The sequence below is a fragment of the Zootoca vivipara genome, chromosome 7 (assembly GCF_965207765.1).
Source record: "Zootoca vivipara chromosome 7, rZooViv2.hap1.1, whole genome shotgun sequence".
Classification (NCBI taxonomy): Eukaryota; Metazoa; Chordata; class Lepidosauria; order Squamata; family Lacertidae; genus Zootoca; species Zootoca vivipara.
Window position 1 is genome coordinate 41,636,726 of NC_142590.1, and position 20,204 is coordinate 41,656,929.

At 41.8% G+C, this 20,204-nt stretch overlaps 1 protein-coding gene across 2 annotated transcripts in view; it reads left to right on the forward strand.

The window, feature by feature from the left end:
• Positions 1–20,204, forward strand: part of BEND5 (BEN domain containing 5) — a 733,139-nt gene that overhangs the window by 567,741 nt on the left and 145,194 nt on the right. For both annotated transcript variants that reach the window (XM_088674073.1, XM_060276914.2), the window contains exon 8: positions 2,320–2,434. In XM_088674073.1, coding sequence (XP_088530199.1) covers positions 2,320–2,434 — 115 coding nt within the window. The remainder of the gene's footprint in view (positions 1–2,319; positions 2,435–20,204) is intronic.

Sequence of the window (20,204 nt, forward strand, 5' to 3'; positions counted from 1 at the left end):
ATTAGAAAACTTCTGTGCCTTTAATGAGTTATGTTGAAATTCCACATTCTCATTTAGGACCAAACTAGATATGATACTAATTGCGTGGATGTAATTCATAGGTATTCTAGTGTAACTATATTCAGGGCCCCATACAAAGTGGCCAGAGCCTTGCAGTATAAAATTGGAATATAGAATACCTGTTGAAGAATTTACTATAGTGAAACACAACTTGCTGCCTTGCAGATGCCCTAGACTGGGGCTTTCACAGGAGGTCCTGTGTAGGCAGCCATCCCACCGCACCACCCTGAGCTCATGAGTTATCTTACCAACTATAGCTATATGCCCAATGGATCAATAGCTCCTCCCAGCACTGAATCTCAAGGCATGATAACCTAGAGTCCCCTAGCAAACACAAAGGAACTCAAATTATCTCAGATCCTATTTGTAAAGAAGTTCCCTTCTGTTTAGTTGGTAGGAAAGCAAGAAAACCTTCTTGAGAGCTGAAGAATTCAGCAGTGGGAGGTATGGCTTGTGTTTGCACAGCTCTCCTACCTTCTTGGAGACTGTGGAGGAATAGTGCCTGATGATGATTCCGGTTCATCATGGGTTAACCTATCACTCCCATGATAGGCAGGTGTTCCCTGGGAGGCGGAGCTAGATGGCGTTCTAAATGGAGGGGGAACAACCCTTGAAAGGCAGTTGGGGAGTGGAGGGTTAGAGAGGGAGCAGGAGGTTAGGTTTGGGTGGATGGGAAGAAAGGTTATAACCGTTATTATCAAGATGCAGGAGATGTATTAACAAGTCTGTATTATATGAAAAGAAGATATGCACTTTTAAGAACCAGAAAAATCCATGTTTTCAAGTTAAATAATAAAGTTAAATGTGCCTAAACATTCGTGGACTCGGGCAGTGTCTCAGTAACTTCAGAGGTGTGACTAAGAGGCGAGAACAAAGCTTTCCTGTGGAAGAGGAAACTGTTTGCTTTTTCTCCTGTCATACAAAGGGCTGGTTAGTGAAACCAAGGGAGCCACATTGTTGCCTAAGGGAGAGGCAAATTGTAGCAGTAGGGATCCATGGGAGGGAGACCCCACTGGTGGCAATAGGTTTCGAACGCAGAGCCCTGAGGTACCCTGGAGACAAGTCCAATTTGGACGCTGGAGGTTTACTTCCGTTTGTATAGAAGCACCGGGAGAGCCTCTGTTGTTAAAGCAATGAGGGTTGGGAAACGGGGAATCCCTCACATTTATCTCCTCTGATTGTCAGCTTTCTGCTTTTCTTATTCATTTCTTTCTTTCCTTATTTCTTTCCTTATTTCTTTCTTTCCTTATAAAAGCATAATAAAACATCAAAACATCAAAAAAGCATAATATACATGCTAGATAACAGACTGTAATATCAAGTTAGCCATGTCAAACGACATTAAGATGAATATTTTGAGTATCGACAGTATCTAGACTTTGACAAGACTTCAATTGCCTTCATTATTGGGCAGGATTGTATAGGCTGCAAAAGAGTATTTTGAGCTAAGTAATGCCTAAGTAACTCCCAAGTAACTTAAATTTATTCGATTCAAGAAACATATCTCTTCTGTACCAACTTCAGTACAAAGTTTTAAGAGAGGCAGTGACCCAAAAGCACCCTTGTTGACTCATGCATACAGCATGTGGAAGAGACCTGGATTGTTGTCAGATATGTGCATACTGAATGTGTACTGCTGAAATGTTTAATTGCATTTTATTTTTAATGTATTTTGATATCTTTTCATTGGATTCATTTTGATGTCTTATAAGCTGTGGTGTGACCATATGATGGATGGGATATACATTCATACATGAACAGATAAATTATCTGTTGTCCATTCAGAGCAGCATCCTGGGTATTCTGTTTTAATTTTAGAATTTTAGTTTTATTATGATGCAACAATTTCCATGTAAATATGTCATTATTTGGAATTATGACAAATTATGTCACTTGGAATGTGTTTTTTATTTTTCTAGTCTAGATAGGAAAACTTGTCTTGAGACATTTAACTTTGGGTTGAATGAGAAGGATGGTGTGTAAACTGTACATAGGAAGGGGATAGGAACTGAAGCAGTGCTAATCACCATTTCTACAAATGTACAATCAAACCAAAGTCTACTCATTTCTTTCATTACTTCATATTAACATTGTGATATGCGGAATCTATGTTCTTATTAAATTAGTGTGTGGGTAATGGAAAGCTTTTGTGAAATCTAGTCAGCCACATGCCAGAATTAAATATATTTTGTATAACATATTTTGAATTTCTGATTTATAATAATGGGGAATTAATATTCTTTTCCCTGTTTCTCCCAGGTATCATTGATTTTCTTGTGAGTCCACATCCAATTGCCAAAGTGTTGCGTGATCATTTGGTCTTCAAGATTGCGCCGATGCTTAATCCAGATGGAGTTTATCTTGGCAATTACAGGTATGAGTTTTCATTCCAAAACTGTGAAAGTTTGCCTATAATGTGCATTGTAATTAAAGCAAATATTGTATGTTGCCTGAAAATAGGGGTGAGAGGTTAAAATGGCGGCACGAGGTACCATCAGTTCAACTTTATTCAGAATAATAGATTGATGATGAAAAGGTTGTTTATAATACTGCATACTTTCTTGAGTGCAGGAGTCAAATTTCACTATACTTTGTTCAGCCGTGTTTCATTTTGCCAAAAACTAAATAAAAATATATCCCCACCAACCAACCTTTACACAATTTAACTGTAGTTTTCCTTCCTCTTTTGGAGTTACTAAACAATAACTGAGTGCGTTCCTCCCAATTAATACTTTACTTTTACAGCTCTGGATGCTCTGAGGAAAGTAGTAATATTATCATGTGTTACTTTTGCTCCATTTGTCATACCTGAAATTGCTCTTACCCTTCTCAGTAACTCTCAGGCCAAATCAGGTGTTTAACAAAAGCACACGGTATGTCCTGGGACCACACCACTTAAGAATCCAGGGTGGAAGAATAATTTTGTAAGCCTCCCTGCATTTTGAAATCAAACAATTCAGGGAGAAGCTTTCAGTATGGAAGCATTCATGTGAAGCATCATCCAGGCTTCCATTTTGAAGTATCATGAGGCCTTCTGTGGGGAAGGAGAGATTAATGCTCAGAAATTGGTGCTATAGGTCAGATTTTCTATCTGTGAAGCACACAAGTTCTGTTGTAAATGCTTGGATGCTGCTGAGAAGGCCCCATGATTCAAGAATTGTTTTGCCTCTGTAGTAGAAATTTGAGGTAGGTGTCAGGGGGACTCCCTACAGGTAGCCTCCCCCCCATCATCCTGACCAGCATTTCGCCCAGTGACAGCACTAGCACCGGGTCAGGAGAAAGGGTCAGCGGGAAGCCCTGGCAATGCTCTGGGGAACAGACAGTGGAGGAAGGGCTCAGTGAGGCATCAGAGCCCCTGCACCACTCTGACCAACAAGTGGAGGAGGGATGGCTCAGGCAGGGCCGGCTCTACATAGCCCCCCGGTGGCGCAGTGCACCGGGGGGGGGCTGGTAAGCTGGGTGCTGGCCTGGCAAGGAGGGCGCCGCGCGGCGAAGCCGTGCGAAAACCAATTGCGCCCTGCGAGGGCGGGGCAGACGGCGGAGCGATCTCCGCCCCTCAGCACCAGGGCGCGTGATCTGCTCAAGACGGCCCTGGGCTCAGGGAGGCGTCAAAGCCCAGGCACTGCCCCAGCCAGCAAGGGGAAGAAGGGGCACCACTCCTTCCCGCACCAGAATTGAGGCGCGCACCCAAACACAGGGCTAGGGGGCGGCGTTTCGGAGTGCCCGGGTTATTATGCTGGGCCCAAAGCAGACAGGCACCATTGCCAGATTCTGAGAGTCAATAGGAGGTCATGTTTTCCGCTATCTCTGCACTGTAAATAGTATGCACAATAAAACCTTTAAAGACACCATGGACTGGAGCGTCTTTACTAGGGAGTAGCCACAACAACTCCCTGACAGTAGGGGTAAGGTTATGTTGTAGCAATAACTGTAATAATTACAGAGAAGCAACTTTTGTAACCTGCATGCATTCCTCCACCCTTCATTGATTTTCTTTTTTTGTGTGAGCAGGGTTATGATAATTTATGGTGACTACAACTGAGGTGCCCAATATTTCTTAGACACATCTGGCCCATCATTTTCAGTGTCCCTTGAGAAGCTAGGTATTATTACAAAAAGAAAATTATATTTCATTCCTTAATTGCTGGACTGATAGCACATTATAATTTTAGCCTTTTCATCAGATGCAGGAAATTTAGCTATTCTGAAGTAAAAGGACTGCTAATGAGGTGGATGGGAAAGCATTAGATTTGCTTGCATTTCACCACACCATTTACAAAAATGCCTAATGTAACTAATAACTTAAAAATGAATATAGTAAGCAGAATGCTGCCTATTATTGGAAGGAGGATATTAAAATCTTGATAATGTGAATACTTGATGGCTATTGAATAATTCACAGCAAAGGTTTCATTTGCTGAAGTTTACTGAATGACCTTTTATCAGTCCCATTTGAAATCTGAGTTCTGGTACTCCAGTAAAATGTAGTTTCAGTGTGATCCACCAATTAATTAAGTCAGTGTTTCTGGATTTAAGTTAATTTTGCTGAGAGAAGTACCCTGCCTAAACTGAATTACATACCACACCACTAGCTGCCTGTGACAAGGTACTTAGTACCTTCTTTCTAGCACTTATGGGATGTATAACATATCCTTTAAATGTTAGTCTGGCGTGGTCAGCATTAATCAATGTCATTTATTGTTGGCCAGAATAATTTCCCTATGTTGCCACTATGCAGTGGCATAAAGGTAAAGGTAAAGGGGCCCCTGACCATCAGGTCCAGTCGTGTCCGACACTGGGTTGCGGCGCTCATCTCGCTCTATAGGCCGAGGGAGCCAGCGTTTGTCCGCAGTCAGCTTCCAGGTCATGTGGCCAGCATGACAAAGCTGCTTCTGGCGAACCAGAGCAGCGCACGGAAACGGCGTTTACCTTCCCGCCAGAGCGGTCCCTATTTATCTACTTGCACTTTGATGTGCTTTTGAACTGCTAGGTGGGTAGGAGCTGGGACCGAGCAACGGGAGCTCACCCCGTTGCAGGGATTCGAACCGCCAACCTTCTGATCAGCAAGCCCTAGACTCTGTGGTTTAACCCACAGTGCCACCACTATGCAGTGGCACAGTGCCACTATATACTACATATAGTTTGCCAGGTCTTAGATAGAAGCAGTATGCTGGCTCTATGCATCCTGTGCTCTTGACCCTGAATATATTTGTTTGAGCACTTCATATCATGCTAAGGAGTTGTTGTTGTTGTTGTTGCTGCTGCTGCTGCTGCTGCTGCTGCTGCTGCTTTATTTATAACCCTCCCCTTACTAGGAGGTCCCAGATATATTTCCCAATGCAAACTAATTATCCCACTTCCTAAACACCTATTACTTGTCTGTATCTTTTGATCAAATGGCACAAAGTGAAATCCACAGGAGCTTAGACAATACTAGTAGTATCTAGAACTGGTTGATGCCCAGACACTTTGTTGTTCAAGAGGATGCAGCAGAAAGCTTGTGATTTTGTTACCCAGTCAACATAGTTCCGTCTTGTTCTTGCATCCATGTTCAACTTTTCTGAAAAGCACAAAAATCTTTTAAACATTTATTTCCCCTCACAAAATACACTGTTTCCTACAAACTTTCCTAAAGCATACATTTTTATACTCATTTTATCTTCTCTATACGTTTTAACCTAAAATATGCTTCAGATGAGCGCGCAACCCCAGAGTCGGTCACGACTGGACCTAATGGTCAGGGGTCCCTTTACCTTTATGCTTCAGGGGGTGATTTTTTGAGCCAATAAATATTTCACAAGATTCTGCAGAGTGTGAAACCAAAGGATAAATGCATTTTGGTATACATACTGTACTCTTCCTGAAAGTGAGAATCAGGTTCATTTGCGTAACAATGTGGACCAAATGAAATCTTTGGACATTCTCCCAGCGAAACATTCAGATAAATACGATTCCATAATCATTAATGCCTGGCAACTTCTGAGCAAGATCCTTTTTTTGGATTTCGGAGATTTCTTTCTGTCTTTCCCAGCAGTTTACCATTAACACCTTCTGGATATATTCCAATACCTACGGCAACAATAGACAGGCCAAGGAAAGGCAACACAGTACTCTTGATTTAAAAGCTGCACATCCTGAGGCCTGTGCTGAACTTTCCTTTATCCCAAGCTTGCTCTAAACTTGTCACTGTGTAGCTGAACGAGTGAAATCTGTTCCTGCAGGCGAGACGGCTGTAATTGTGCCATCTTCAGCTTAGATTAGTTCCAATTTGTCATTCTCACCTTGCCGAGATGAGAGACCCCAAGATGGCATGGAAGGGAATATGTTTTTTAATAGTGGCAGATCTCTGCTGAAGCACCCTTGAAATGCAGTGACAAGGCGGCAGCGAAAGATGCCTACACTCCCTCTGAAAGCTTTGTAGTCTATGAATCGGGAGCTAGCAGGTAGCAGCTGCTGTTCTCTATCCCACACCCTTTCATTATTGCTTTCACTTATTTGCTGTGACAGTGACAAACGTTGGGCAAGTAAAGTATACATGCTAATTATAACATGCAGACCTGTCACATCTCAAACCTGAAATCTTTGCAGCGACTGTGCTGGTAGGGAAAGGTCTTTCTGCTGTGCTCTCTCTATACTAGCACAGTGTTAAGGGTCAGTGGTGATAGAGAGCTGTCTGACTTTTATAAGCACCTTCCTATTTCACTTCAGCGCTTCCCATAGGAAGCCCAAACAGAACATTGCATACAAATGTCTGTAACAATAACCCGATAAGCATTTTAGAATTGGGAATGCTACTTCCCAGCTCTTATCCAGCAGTGAAGAAAAAGCCTCGGAGTCGGGAAGTCAATTTGAAGCAGGGAAGTGGTGGTGAGTTCCCCAAATAAAATATTTGAGCTCCCCCCCCCCACCCACAAAGTTGATGGGCATTGCTATTCAAATGGTGTGCATGTGCCACATCATGTGATTGATTTTGCGGGGCAACTCTTACCTGCTCCCCCCCCAATATTTTATTTAAGTTGGCACCCCTGGTGATGAGCAACATGGTTAGGTGACCCCTCCCCCACTGCTTTTCCATTCCTGATCACCTTCATCTCATTGGAAGATGTGAGATGGATGGGATCTTCATAGTGATCTAGTCATTCACAAATGTGTAGGTATGCATTATGAGGATGTGGAAACAAGTACATATTATCATTATCTCAGCACATCAGTTCAGTCCCTCTAGAATCCAAAATGTTTTGCTTTTCAGCTCTGCTTGATGTTCAACACTTTTGGATTGACTCCAACAGATAGGAAGGTATCGTGGAGGGGTATCATTTTCCCCTATTCATATCCCTTAGCTTTCAGTTATTATATATTCATATTTAATGGATATATATATATATCCCCCCCCCCCCCGAAGAATTGGCGTTACACCCCCAAACTGCCTTTTTCCTCTGGAGTCACTCTTGTTTTTCACCCCAACTCATTTCATCCCCCTCACACCCAATGTATATTGAGGAACACCCATCAACAGATCAATGTTCCTCAAAATGCATTCTGAACTGGCTTTAGAAAAAGAGCAATATAATTGCCCATTAGTATTCCTAGTATCCTACTAATAATGAGGCCATGCAAAGCCCAAAGAGAGGCTTTTAATAATAGGACAGGATGACTTACACCAATAGCATTTGGGCATGGTGATTCCTTCCCCTGCATTTATTGAATTTTGTGTTGCATAACCCTAAAATGTTCTGAATTTAATGCAATTACCGTTTAAAACTGTATATAAAGCTGCACCTGCCACCATTTTAAAACAAAGTAAGTCTGGTGGCAACTTAAAGCCTTACAAATTTGTTATGCAGTTTGCAAACTTCATAAAATGGAAGTTTCTGAAAGTATATGCCTTCCTAAATTTGTTAATTTTGTTACTAAGCTGCTAAGATTCTAAGCTGCAAGAGGCTAACATGGCTGCTACTCCTCTCTAAATTTTGAAACAGAACAAATTGGGTTGGATCCAAAGTTGTGCAAGCAGGAAGTGCTTTTTTTGTAGAACTGTCTCCCACAATGACACCACACACCAAGTAGGCTTTTCTGAGAGTGCAAGGGACTTTAGTGAAGTAAAAGCAACAGAAAATATTCATTACATGAGTGGCCTTCTACTTGTGCAATTTCGGATCCTACCAATTAATGTTATTAACCTCAGAATAGTACATTTTTGTCAGGTAGAAAAAAACTAGCTTTTCCCAAGGTAACAAAAGAAAACAAAAACCATTGCAGCCATGCATGGGAGATAAGCTGGTAAATAAATCTTTCAACCCCAAGAGCATACACTAGCATGCAATGGTTACTTAGAGATTTGTTCCTCTGAAGGCCATCTCACAAAGGGAGAATAATAGTGTCCCCAGTGGATGCTGTCCAACCTGAAATCATCACTCAGTGCAAAAAAACAAAAAGCCCCAACTTTCTCCTTCCCAGCTGGCATCGAAATGAAATTATACTAAGACCTGCTAGGGAGAGATAACAAGGAATCACAACCTTGTTGTTTATATGTGGAAGTAGCACACTCCTTAGGTGAGGAATCTGCAAGAAAGATGGCAAAAAGAAAACCTTCTGTGGAGTTGAGAGCCTTTCCTTTCTTTCTGAGTCACTATTCCCCCTTTTATCTCCTCTTCACATGCTCCTGGGAGAATGTGCTTTTCCCCTCCTTTGCACTCTGGTGAAGATAGTGAATGCTGATGAGAGAATGCCCTGCTAGGGGGATGCTCCAGGCAGTCATTTGCTAGACTTATTCTTAGGAAGTTCGCAATGTGCCCAATTAGTTGGGGGAAGCGATGGGGAGCCAGCGTTAACAAATTCAGTTACACCCACCTACTTTAGGAGAGGAATGCCGTGAAGTGCCACTCTTTCTCTGTTTCCACCTCCGTTGAATGGAGCTGGGTGCATTTTTATTTTTTTTATTTGCAAAATATAGTGCCTGTGATACCTGAAAGAGGATTCAGTATTATTTCTACTTTCAAATGGAATAACATGGGGAAATGTGAGGACCCGCCTACTCTATTGTCCTATTTCCCCTAACTTTCATGTGACGCAGTCTTCTGAAACCATCCACAGCATTTGGTTTTTTAATCTGGTCTGATTGTTGGTTGATTTATCAGACCCTCTAGGATATTATTGTAAAATTTATGGCATTCATATCTGTATAACCTGCCTTGGAATTTAGGATGAGATAGGTTTTTTAACAAAAATGAATAAAGATCATGATTAGGTGAATGAAACATGATAATTATTATTATGGTATTTATTTATTTATTTATTTATACCCCACCCATATGGCTGCGTTTCCCCAACCACTCTAGGCGGCTTCCAACAAAATATTAAAACACATTGGTTTATATATTTCATTATTCCCCTCCAACTCCCCTCTACCTTTCCTTTAAAGCTAGCATTGTATCTACATGCGCCTTGCCACAAACCATTGCTAGCTCCAAACCAAGCTCCCTGTTCTTTATTGTTTCACCTACTAATTGACTGGCCCTGATGCTGAAAACAGATTTCAGTATTGAGACGAAACATTTGAGGGCTGAACGCTGCCTCAAGGCAAGAGCCCCTGTCCTGGCTGGTCCATACCCAGTGTTACACCTACTATTACCAAAGCATTCAGGAGTGTTGTTTCAATGCACCACCAGATGAACATAACATGTTAGCATTGCAACAGTGGTTTCCCACCGCCATCTTCCTTTGGCTTGAAGAAGAATTCACTCTCACATGGAAACTTTTTTCCACATTTACAGTATAATCCTACACATTTCTACTCAAAGGTAAGCTCCCTTGAATTCAATGTGGCTTGCTTCCAGGTACATGGGTGCAGCCTAAGTAGCACATTAAAGGTTCTGTATGACACCCCAGTCCTCTTCAGGGATTCAGACTGAAAACATGAAGGCAAATGTGTATAGGGGGCAAGGGGGCAGGCATTTTGCCACACACACCCTGGGCAGTGCTTTTTTCAGGGGGTCCTCAAGGGTACACAGTTCCAGCACCTTTCCCCCCTAGAATAAAAGCACTGGTATGCCATTTTCCCATACTTGCTGGGCTCCTCCCTAGGGCTGCCATATGTCCAGATTTTCCTGGACATTACCAGAATTCCAAAGCCAGAGTTGATGTCCAGGGGGTTTCCTTAAAAAAGCTCAACAACAACTTTTGGGGTGTCCTGGTTTTTTACTTTTGGAAATATGGTGACCCTACTCACCCCTGACCTCGTGACTTTTCCATGTTTAGTGTGGCAATCTGGAGGGGACTTGTGAGCATATCTGGCAGAACATTCTTAGGATCTTCCCAAAACTGAGAACTCTGTCTTAATGTGAGCTCCCAGTCAGGGCCGGCCCAGCCATGAAGCAGGCTGAAGCAGTCAGTTCAGATAGCAGAATCCCATGAGGCGGCATTCCACCTTCGCAACTCATTAATCCAAATGTATTAAGAAACCCCTTCAGACTTTCCTGCTGAATGTGGGAATTTGGGAGCCCCACAACACTGAGGGTGGGTGGGGTGGTGGAGGAGGTGCTGTTTTGTGTTTCTAATTCAATCCCAGACACATTCATTCTCATGTGATCAACACTCACTATCATGTGGTAAGGGCAGATTTGATAGTTTTGCTATAAAAGCACTGCCTCTTTCTCTGTTAGACCCAATTCTTAGTTTTAGTTTCATTTCATGCATGTGCAATTTATAAGTTTCTTCAAGTTGTAACGGGGAATATCTATCTCAGGTTGACAAAACAAAGCTCTTCATGGGGCTTATTTTTCCTAATTAGGCATTTGTCATTGCAAGTGCTATATAGTATCATTATTATTTATATAGCACCTAAAAGTGTATATAAGTAAACAATCATAAACCTACGAATAAATGTATTGGTTTATTTATGTTTCTAGGTGTTTTTTAAAAACCCTATAATTACCAGGTACAGCCACAGCATAACTGCTATTTAATGACAATTCCTTTTTGTTACCATAGAAATGGGTCTGGAATAGTTACCTATAATTTCTCATTCCGATACCTCACACATGTTGTATTGCAGAATTACCATAGTAATTGCCTATTAGTCATCATAAAATAAGCAGTTATCCTAAAGATATCTGGATACTGTGAAATTTCTCTTCAGTTTCTTCAAAACTTACCTCTGCATGCATTCATTTTCCTCTTGCAGAGTCTGAATGGCAAAATCAACAGTACAATTATCTCAGGGAAAGGCAAAACTGTGGGGGCACCTCTATGGGCAGAGCATTGTGTTCTAATGTGGGAAGCGCAATAACGGAATTCCACTCACTCATGAAATTTGGATTGCTCCCTGTTTCTCATCCTAATCTCTCTACATCATACCCTTGTGGTTATGTCTATAAACTAATAATTGCACAGTATTCTGTCTATTAAAATGTATTTACTTTGTTGTTGTTGTTGTTTAGTCGTTTAGTCGTGTCCGACTCTTCGTGACCCCATGGACCATAGCACGCCAGGCATTCCTGTCTTCCACTGCCTTCCGCAGTTTGGTCAGACTCATGTTGGTAGCTTCGAGAACATTGTCCAACCATCTCGTCCTCTGTCGTCCCCTTCTCCTTGTGCCCTCCATCTTTCCCAACATCAGGGTCTTTTCCAGGGAGTCTTCTTTTCTCATGAGGTCGCCAAAGTATTGGAGCCTCAGCTTCAGGATCTGTCCTTCCAGTAAGCACTCAGGGCTGATTTCCTTCAGAATGTATTTACTTACATATTTTAAATATTTCTTAACTGCCCTTCGGAAGAAGATTCTAGGGCAGTGAACAAAAGTGCAGAAGCAAGTGCATGAAAACTGTGGTTCAAATGTGTGTGTATCATACACATGTTTATGCATATATATGCATGTATATACTGTATTTCCATTCTGGTTTCACTGTTAATTTTGCTGTCAGTTTTAAGACAGTTTTTCAGTCATTTTGAGATTTTTCTTGCCGTTGCTTTTAAAAAACTCCCTTGTAAAATGGTTGTCATCTCTTATCTTAAAACAAATACCAGCTTGCAAAAGGGTTTCTACTGCCTGATGCTGAAAATGCTCTTTATATTGATGTGGTAACTGCTCATTTAAACCATATTACAGCTCCTGAGTATTTTTCAGTTGCTATTGATGTGACAAATTCTCTTGCACAGAGGATTGCACCAATCAATAGCGTGTGCGTAAGCGCTTTTGCAACAAAACCTCACACTTTGGGATGTCAATTGAATCTGAACCTTTTTAGCAACATTAAATAAAGCATCCTTTACTTTACTTTACTTTACTTTTGGAGCAGAAATATCTAATTTAATCCAGCATGTATAAAAGGCTGGGCAATTTTGTGGTGGCAGTCTTAATAATGTGTCATATTGTAGCTAGTTTGAGTGTGACTGCTCTGTCCTTCACCTTCTAGTAACATTGATCTGAAAATACAAAGTAACCCATTTCCTCTCTTGAGAAGATGGCACAAGGAGACCTAATGTGAGAGAACTGAAACCATAGTTCTTTTTATAACTGCCATTATTCCTCCAGGAATGAGCCATGCCCCCTTAAAGCAACAAATCCATTTATTTTCCATTTAAACAGCCTTGATCCTGATTGCTGCTTTAGTCATAGCCAAATTCTAAACAACTGAAGCTGGAGATTTATTTTCCTTAAGCTCCATTTATTCTTTTAGATTTCCTTCTTGGTCTTTCCTTGACCTTTTTCTGGGCTTGTTTCCACTTTCTGAATGGCTTCCAGCTCCTCTTTGTATTAATTAAGGCATTAATGGACCTTTGTTGGGTTTTCTTTTGTTCTGATACTTGCACGTTCGTCTTAGATATGGAGCTCAGCTGTCTCTGGGCTCCATAGTGGCAAACCCTAGTCCAGAGCCAAGCCATTTTATAGGCCCTTTCTCCATCAAGCAAAGGTTGCAGCTATTTATGTACCTATCATGCCCAGTCACTGGTCCCTATCCCATCATTGCCTGTCTACCAAATATAACTCTCTAGATCACTTGCTATACAGTAAATTCATTTCTGCCATGATAGATAGCCTCACCTCTGTTATCCATGCTCTGGTGGTTAATTCCCAGGCTGGCATTTGTGGGGCTACCTTTGAAGACAGACTTGAAGCTCCAAATAGTTCAAAATGTAACTTTCAGACTGCTAACAGGAACCAAGAGTTGGAATTTTATTAACCTACCCCAGTTTCGAAACAACTTTATTGTCTTCCCTGTTCTCTTCTGAGTTCAGTTCAGCGTGCTGATACTTGACTTTAAGCTTCCATATGGCACTTTGTTTGTAAGGTAAACTATACCCTCCTGCCCACAAAACCATTCATTGAAGTTTTCCCACTTTCTCCCACCTTAAGAAATGGTCTAACCAGAGAGGAAAAATCTGGATCCTTGCCTATGAAATGCCCACCCCAGAGATGCTCACCTGGTGCCTTCTTTGCTTTCATTCCAGTGCCAGAGTTTTTCTGTTTTTCCATGTTTTTAAAAAATGGGTTTTCCTGTTTTTCCAGGCTTTTAAAAAATGGTTAATTTTCAAAATATTACCTCTTGTGAGTCTTTATGAATTGGAGTTTTGCTCTGCTGTTGTATTATTATTGCTTATTGTTGTTGTTGTCAATACTTGCGTTTATCACTCTTGAAAGATGTCCACTGACCACTGGAGGGCAGGGGGAAAAGTTTTGCTAATTCAATCACCATCTTCTAAATTCCATAATTACAAACTTGTTTTGTATTGAATGCTCCTTGGACAAGGGAATTTGCCCTTTTCACTTCACTCTGTTGTTACATACAAATAGAAATCATGTCCATCAAATTCGCATGATCAGAAATTGCAGACAAATTTGCCCAAATTCAAAATGCTCTTGGATTCATCTAGGATATGTCTTAGGGTCCCCCCCCAGTGCCATGGTAACAAGCATTCTTTTTTCTCTCAGTATCTGTAGTCTTGCTCCAACTGAGGTGAGATTAGATACTGCATCAATATGATATCAATGTGACTGGAGGAACTTCCTATTAAGGGGTTCCTGATAGTATGAGCATGCATAGACTATTTCAGACATTCCTCTGAATGCTTGTAGGGCTTGAACTAGTGTATGTGAACTGACATGCTCCTCCTCTGTCTTTTAAGCATGTTTAGGGTAATATTACTCACAATCTCCTTTGGTTGGTTTGTTGTTAATTTATTATTATTTCTCACATTTCCTCCAAAAGGAACCCAGGGTTGCTAAAAATGATCTGGAATTTGATAGCTAGGATTTTTACTTATTTCTTGAATGACATTAGGCAAAATACATGCATGCATACGGTACATAATTTTATTTGTATGCTGCCTTTAAACAGTTCAAACCACGCTCAGGGCAGCTTACAACCTGAGAAAATTACATAACTACAGCATAACAAAAGTGGTCATAAACAATAAATAAAACATGGGAAAAGACAGAAGCAAACTGAACAAATTCCACATAAATCACAAGATCATCTGAAATAGTTGCAACTGAACAACACCCCCCCCCCAAAAAAAACACCCAACCCAAGAGTCTGTTCAGCAGCCTCAACTTTTGTAACTGGAGTCAGTCAGGGCCTCAGCTTCATAGGCCAGGTGGGAAAAAAGCCTGAAATGCAGGGAGTAGGTCCTTCCTGACAGCGGCATAGGAAGCCGCTCAGGCACCCGGAGCGGCAAACATGACGTGCACCCGGGGGCGGGGCATACGCCCCTGCTCCCTGACCAAACATCACAGCAGCAGCTTTTTGTTATTTAATTTGTATTTTTAGGTGTTAGGGCAGTGTCAATAGCACAACATGAAAGCAGCCTCATTATAGTCCCCGCACAGCTCCGTCTGCAGCACCACTGTACAATCAAATCAAAGGAAAGTGAATAGTAAAAGTTGATCACTTTTAAGAGACAGCAGAAAAGTGACTAGACCATACTTCCTTTTCTTGTCATTTATTATAGGCTGTGGTGCTTAGGGCTAGCAGGGCAGGCCCACCCCATCAAAATGTGGCACTGGAGCAAAAGTTGGAACTCGCAGAAGAGATGTGGGATTCTGATCGGGGCAAAGGTCCTGTCTGGTGTCCATTTTTGCACAAATTTAGATTTGGGCAACGTTTCTAATTGTGTCTTGCAAAAGAGCTGAGATGATTTGTGATGGATTGTAGGATTGCATGGAACGGATGGATTGCAAATATTGGATGGATTGTAGGATTGCATGGATTGTAGGATTGCATAGGATTGCATTGGAAGCTGTCTTCTGCTGACCATTGGTCTATTCAACTAAGTATTGTGTATACAGTGACTGGCAGTGGTTCTCCAGGATTTCAGAAAGGGGTGTGTCCCATTCCTACCTGGAGGTGCTGGGGATTGAACCTGGGACCTTCTGCAGGGAAAGCAGATGCTCTGCCATGGGGATACAGCTTCCCCAATGGAAAGTGATGCAACCATATTAGTGAAAGGTCAGTAAAGAGAAAATAAGCAAATAATAGATAAACAAATAATAAAATTGCAGCTGGGTCTGCTAAGAGATCAATGGACAATAAATCAGTTTATTTAATCTTGCAGGTGAGCTCTTGCAAGAGCAGATCACTTTGATTTCTGCTCATTTGTTTGATCTTGCAACCGAACTCTTCTTTCATCATCAGCCACTTAGCTTTCGCTGCTATGCTTAAAGTTGTTCCCGATCTGCTTTTGCAACATAGGCAGTTCAGATTGCTTTTCCAGATGTGATGTACTGAGATTCTGACCGTGTTTATAAAACAGGCGAGAACTTATCTTTTGATTCAATGCAATTTAACTTAAGCCTAGCTATAAGCTGTGTGTAAAGAGACAACTTGACCTAGGACAAAGACACACTCTTGAAAGTGGTCCCCAAATCACTGAGAGGAATAGCACATTAGAAACTGTTGGTATGCAGAAGATGTGGGATAACTATGGATCTAGGAGAGGGAAGTATTTTATTTTATGTCTCCCTCATCCTCCTGACAAGCCGGAAGGGATGTGTATTAATAAAACCGTAAGCGAATTAACTTAAGCTACTCAGTGTTAACCTAGGTCCCCAGGGAAAAAGAAGAAGCATTTATTTCAGGTTGTGCAGATCATAAACCTTCTGCCTTGTATAACATCCGTGCTCTGGTTACTAATGGACTCTTCCCCCTTTCATTCCTGATGTGGCCATTGAGCTGATGAATTGCACAGATTATACAGTGATAATGGACGGGGAAGGGGGATTTCAGCAGTCACTTTAAGCAAAACATGAACAGTAAATTTTGCTGATTCCCTCAAGCATACCTGGAGGAGTAATGCTGTGTTGATGCAGAGGTGAGAGGAATTCAGGCATTTTAGGGGAAACGTGTTTTATGTGTGGGTCTTGCTTGAACCTGTTGAAGAAGCATTTAGTTCTGGCCTCATCAGCTGAGCTGCAGTGGTTCCTGTTTCTACAAACCGTTCCCATAAATGTGTGTGTGCAAAATAAATGGGAAGTTACTTACTAATTGATTGCATGATGTGGAGAAGGTGCTTGTCAACATTTCTGCGCACCGTAGTGGGGAGAAGGTGGCTTTCAATGATGTATGTCTTTCTAGTGAGTGGAAGGTGTTTTTTCTTAAAGGTTTCTACAGGGCTGTCTTAAACATATCGGGCGCCCGGGCGCCGTGGTGCGATGATCGCTCCGGACCCCCGCCTCGTTTCTCACCGTGGTGGGCATGCGGGCGCAGCGCGTAGCCCCGCTGCAGCAGGCGCAGCCGTGCGGCGCCCCCCTGGCGCCCCTGCATCACCTGGGCTTGGCTTAGAGCCGGCCCTGGGTTTCTACATGTTGTTTGCTCCAGTATATCTGGTGAAGAAGATTTCAAAGTGCAATCAAAGCCTGTAACACTTGCTTACCAAAGACAGATAGGGGGATGAGTATTCATACCACAGGAACTGCTGTCTCAGACATCTACTTCTGACACCCTTCTTGCACCATTGCTTTTATGATTGGAGTGTTTTTGAGTGAGCATCACAATAATGTATTGAATTTTTATAGAGGCACATGTTAGAAATCCAGAGGGAGAGCTTCAGTGGAGGGGTCTGACCAGGAACTTGACCAGGAGGGCTCTGATCCCCCTCATCATTCTTTTCAAGGTCCTCAGTGTTGGGGGACCTATGATAGATAAGAGAGAAGACCTGAAAAATATTGAAGTTATCTGGACCAGCAGCCAGTCACCTCAGAAGAACAGCCGTGCCATTTAGAGCCGTGCCATTTGGATACAGTGTTTTCTGAAGTTATGAATTCCACGTCATGACAAATATCTGGCTCATCTTTCAACAAAAGCTTAAATGGAGAACAATGCAAATGGATGCTGAGAATCGAATATCTGTTGGGAATATACAAGTTTGTGTATTTATTAGCTAAGCTCTTGCATAACAGGGGAATGAATAACAAGGCAAATATTGATATTCATGTCTACTTGATGCAACAAAATAAAAGCAGGATTAATAAATTATGTTAAAATAAATTCACGTACATGTTGCACAGTGGCACCTTACAGTGATGTACTCAGTCTGGGAGAACAACAACCCCCAAATGCACATAACCATTATTGGTTCAGATATAATATCAAGCGTGCTGCTGGGCATCTGTATTGTAGCTTTTTGGATTAGAGATTTTATTAAACTCTTTTGTCGGAAGTCTTTTCATGCAAAGTCCCACCCCACCCCTTTTCTCCTGTAACTTTCATTCCATCCAATTAATTTCCCCACATCTTTGAAGCTCAGCCAGGACCACTGAGACTTTGCCTGGACTCTCTGAGAAGCCACTGATAGTGGTACAGACATCACACTGGGCAACAGGGCTCCTTTAACTGCAGCAGGAAAAGGCAGGAAGGATTTGAGAGCCCTTAAGCTCTAGGAGTTCATTATTAGAACTGAAGAACTGGGAGAGACGATTGATGCAGGCCTTTCATTTTCATTCCATCCCCACACACCCTGGGAACACCCCATAAGTACATACATTTATTCAGCAGCTCTGCACATATTAATATCTGTTTGCTGTGTAGCTGATGCCTAAATAAAATGAAGGAAAATATTGCAGAAGAACAACCATTCTCCCCTGCTGTTTGGTGACTATTGTACAAAAGACCAGGAGAAATTACGGCAGCAAAACTTTTACCCAGCAGCATGAAAATAATATTCCAAAGGATGGGCAAAGCGGCAATATCATACAGCTAATATCTGTTTTGCAGGCTACAACAAATGCCCTGGAAGCTGAAATTAGAGTTTGTTTTAGGTTTCTTCTTCTTGGGTGTGATGACACAAAATTGACGCATCTGACACTTGGAGCTGGTTTGCCTGCAATGTTAAACTAAATGTGCTATGGTTTAGTGAGCATGAGCTGCTGCTCCCCCAGTCCTGACTGTTCCTTGTGGGGGGGGGACATGTCAGAGTCTGGCGTGTGCTTAACATGTGGATCCAGGATCGTGGTTTGCTGCACTCAAAGCATGAGTGGTAATCATCGCTTGGCTTCTGCCCATGATTTGTTTCAAGAGAAACAAACCATAAGCCCAGGTTTTCACATCACAGCATGCCCACTGGCAGATTTAGGAGAACGTGGCCAGTTTTGGTTGCGCTGGGTGCAGAGCCTTTGGGGTACTGCAGGGGGCACCACAACTGTGACGTAGAAAGGATGGCAAGAGCAGGGGGGTGCCAAACTTTGGCATTGCACAAGGCACCGCTGAAATTTGAGACCCCAGGGTCTACCACTGGCATGCCAGGTGCTGGCTTGTTTGGGCTCCTTTAAGCTGGCTAGAGGACCCCTCCAGGAACCGGCTGCCTTTTTTCTTTGAGTTTATAGCAATGAGATGCTGAGAGAAACCAAAATCATCAGATCTGCCCATCCCTAGTTACTAGTTGATTAAGCCATGGCATTTTGGCTTCAGCCAGCACCATATGGGTCATCTATTTTTTGAAGCAAGCAAAATCCATTTTAATTTCAGCACCCCTGTTTCATCTGTTAGTTCCAAAAGTGAAACATTAAACTCTGTTCCTGCAGCAGCACTTTTGAAAGATTCCTGCTGGGAGAGTCCCGACAGCCTAATCAGAGACACTGTTAATGAGGTTCACCCTTAAGCAAACTGTGATTACACATGGAGCTTTTCCGGAGACTGTCTTGATAGCTGCTCTTCACTATTATTATTTTTTGCATCACCTTGCATGGTGTTAGACCATTCAATGACTTTGAATATTTCTGCTTATCTGCAGTTTGTAAGCCACCTCTCCAAATTATTTTATGGTGTAGATTTGCTGACTGGTGAAAGCAAGGTACCTTTTCTAATTAAGATTTCATTCTTCCGCCACCTAATCTGAGGACTAAATCTCTCCTCTACCCGCAATATGCCAACCCGAAGCATCCTTAAAGATGCCCCCCACTTTCTTTAAATACTATTTTTTCCTGGTTTTATCCCCACACCCCACCCCTGATAGCCTAATATATCTTTAATGTTGCTTTCTGTCACTTAATATTGAATATTAAAGATGACTTTAACGAAAACCTTTGGGGCATCTGTTTGCAAAATGCACATGCATCTGCCTCTTAATTAAGGTTTGGATAGCCAATCTGGGAGGACAGACTGCATCACCCCTGTGATTGTCCACATATGCAGAAATGGATAGGCAGAACTGTCCTGCTGATCTTCATCAGATTCCCCTGATATCTTTATGCACTTATGGAAGACGTGTTATATTGTTTCTTTTATGGAACTGTGGCAACGTTTTATGGAACTGCAGCAATGTCTAACATTTTTTCCTAATTTGCATCATCATTATTGTACACTGATTAAGACTGCTGGATTGGGTCAATTTCCTTTTCCCTTGGTAGAAAGGAGAAAAAGTTGTTCTTCATGTTCTGATAGATTTTTCAAGCATTTAAGAATACTTTTCATGCTAGCTCAGTATTCTTTTGCTTAAGACATACAGCTTTTTTTCCTTAAAGAAAAATAAATCATATATGCCTATCTGTCTCCTGTGCTGTTCCATTCCATGCTTGACTGGAAATAGGAAAATCAGTAGTAGCATTGTTTTTCAGCAACTCCTCCAACAAAGACAATTGCAACAAAAGCAAGAAAAATAAATTTTATTGAATTATTTTGAAACCATGCTGCTTGGTATTGAAAATGCCAGCATTT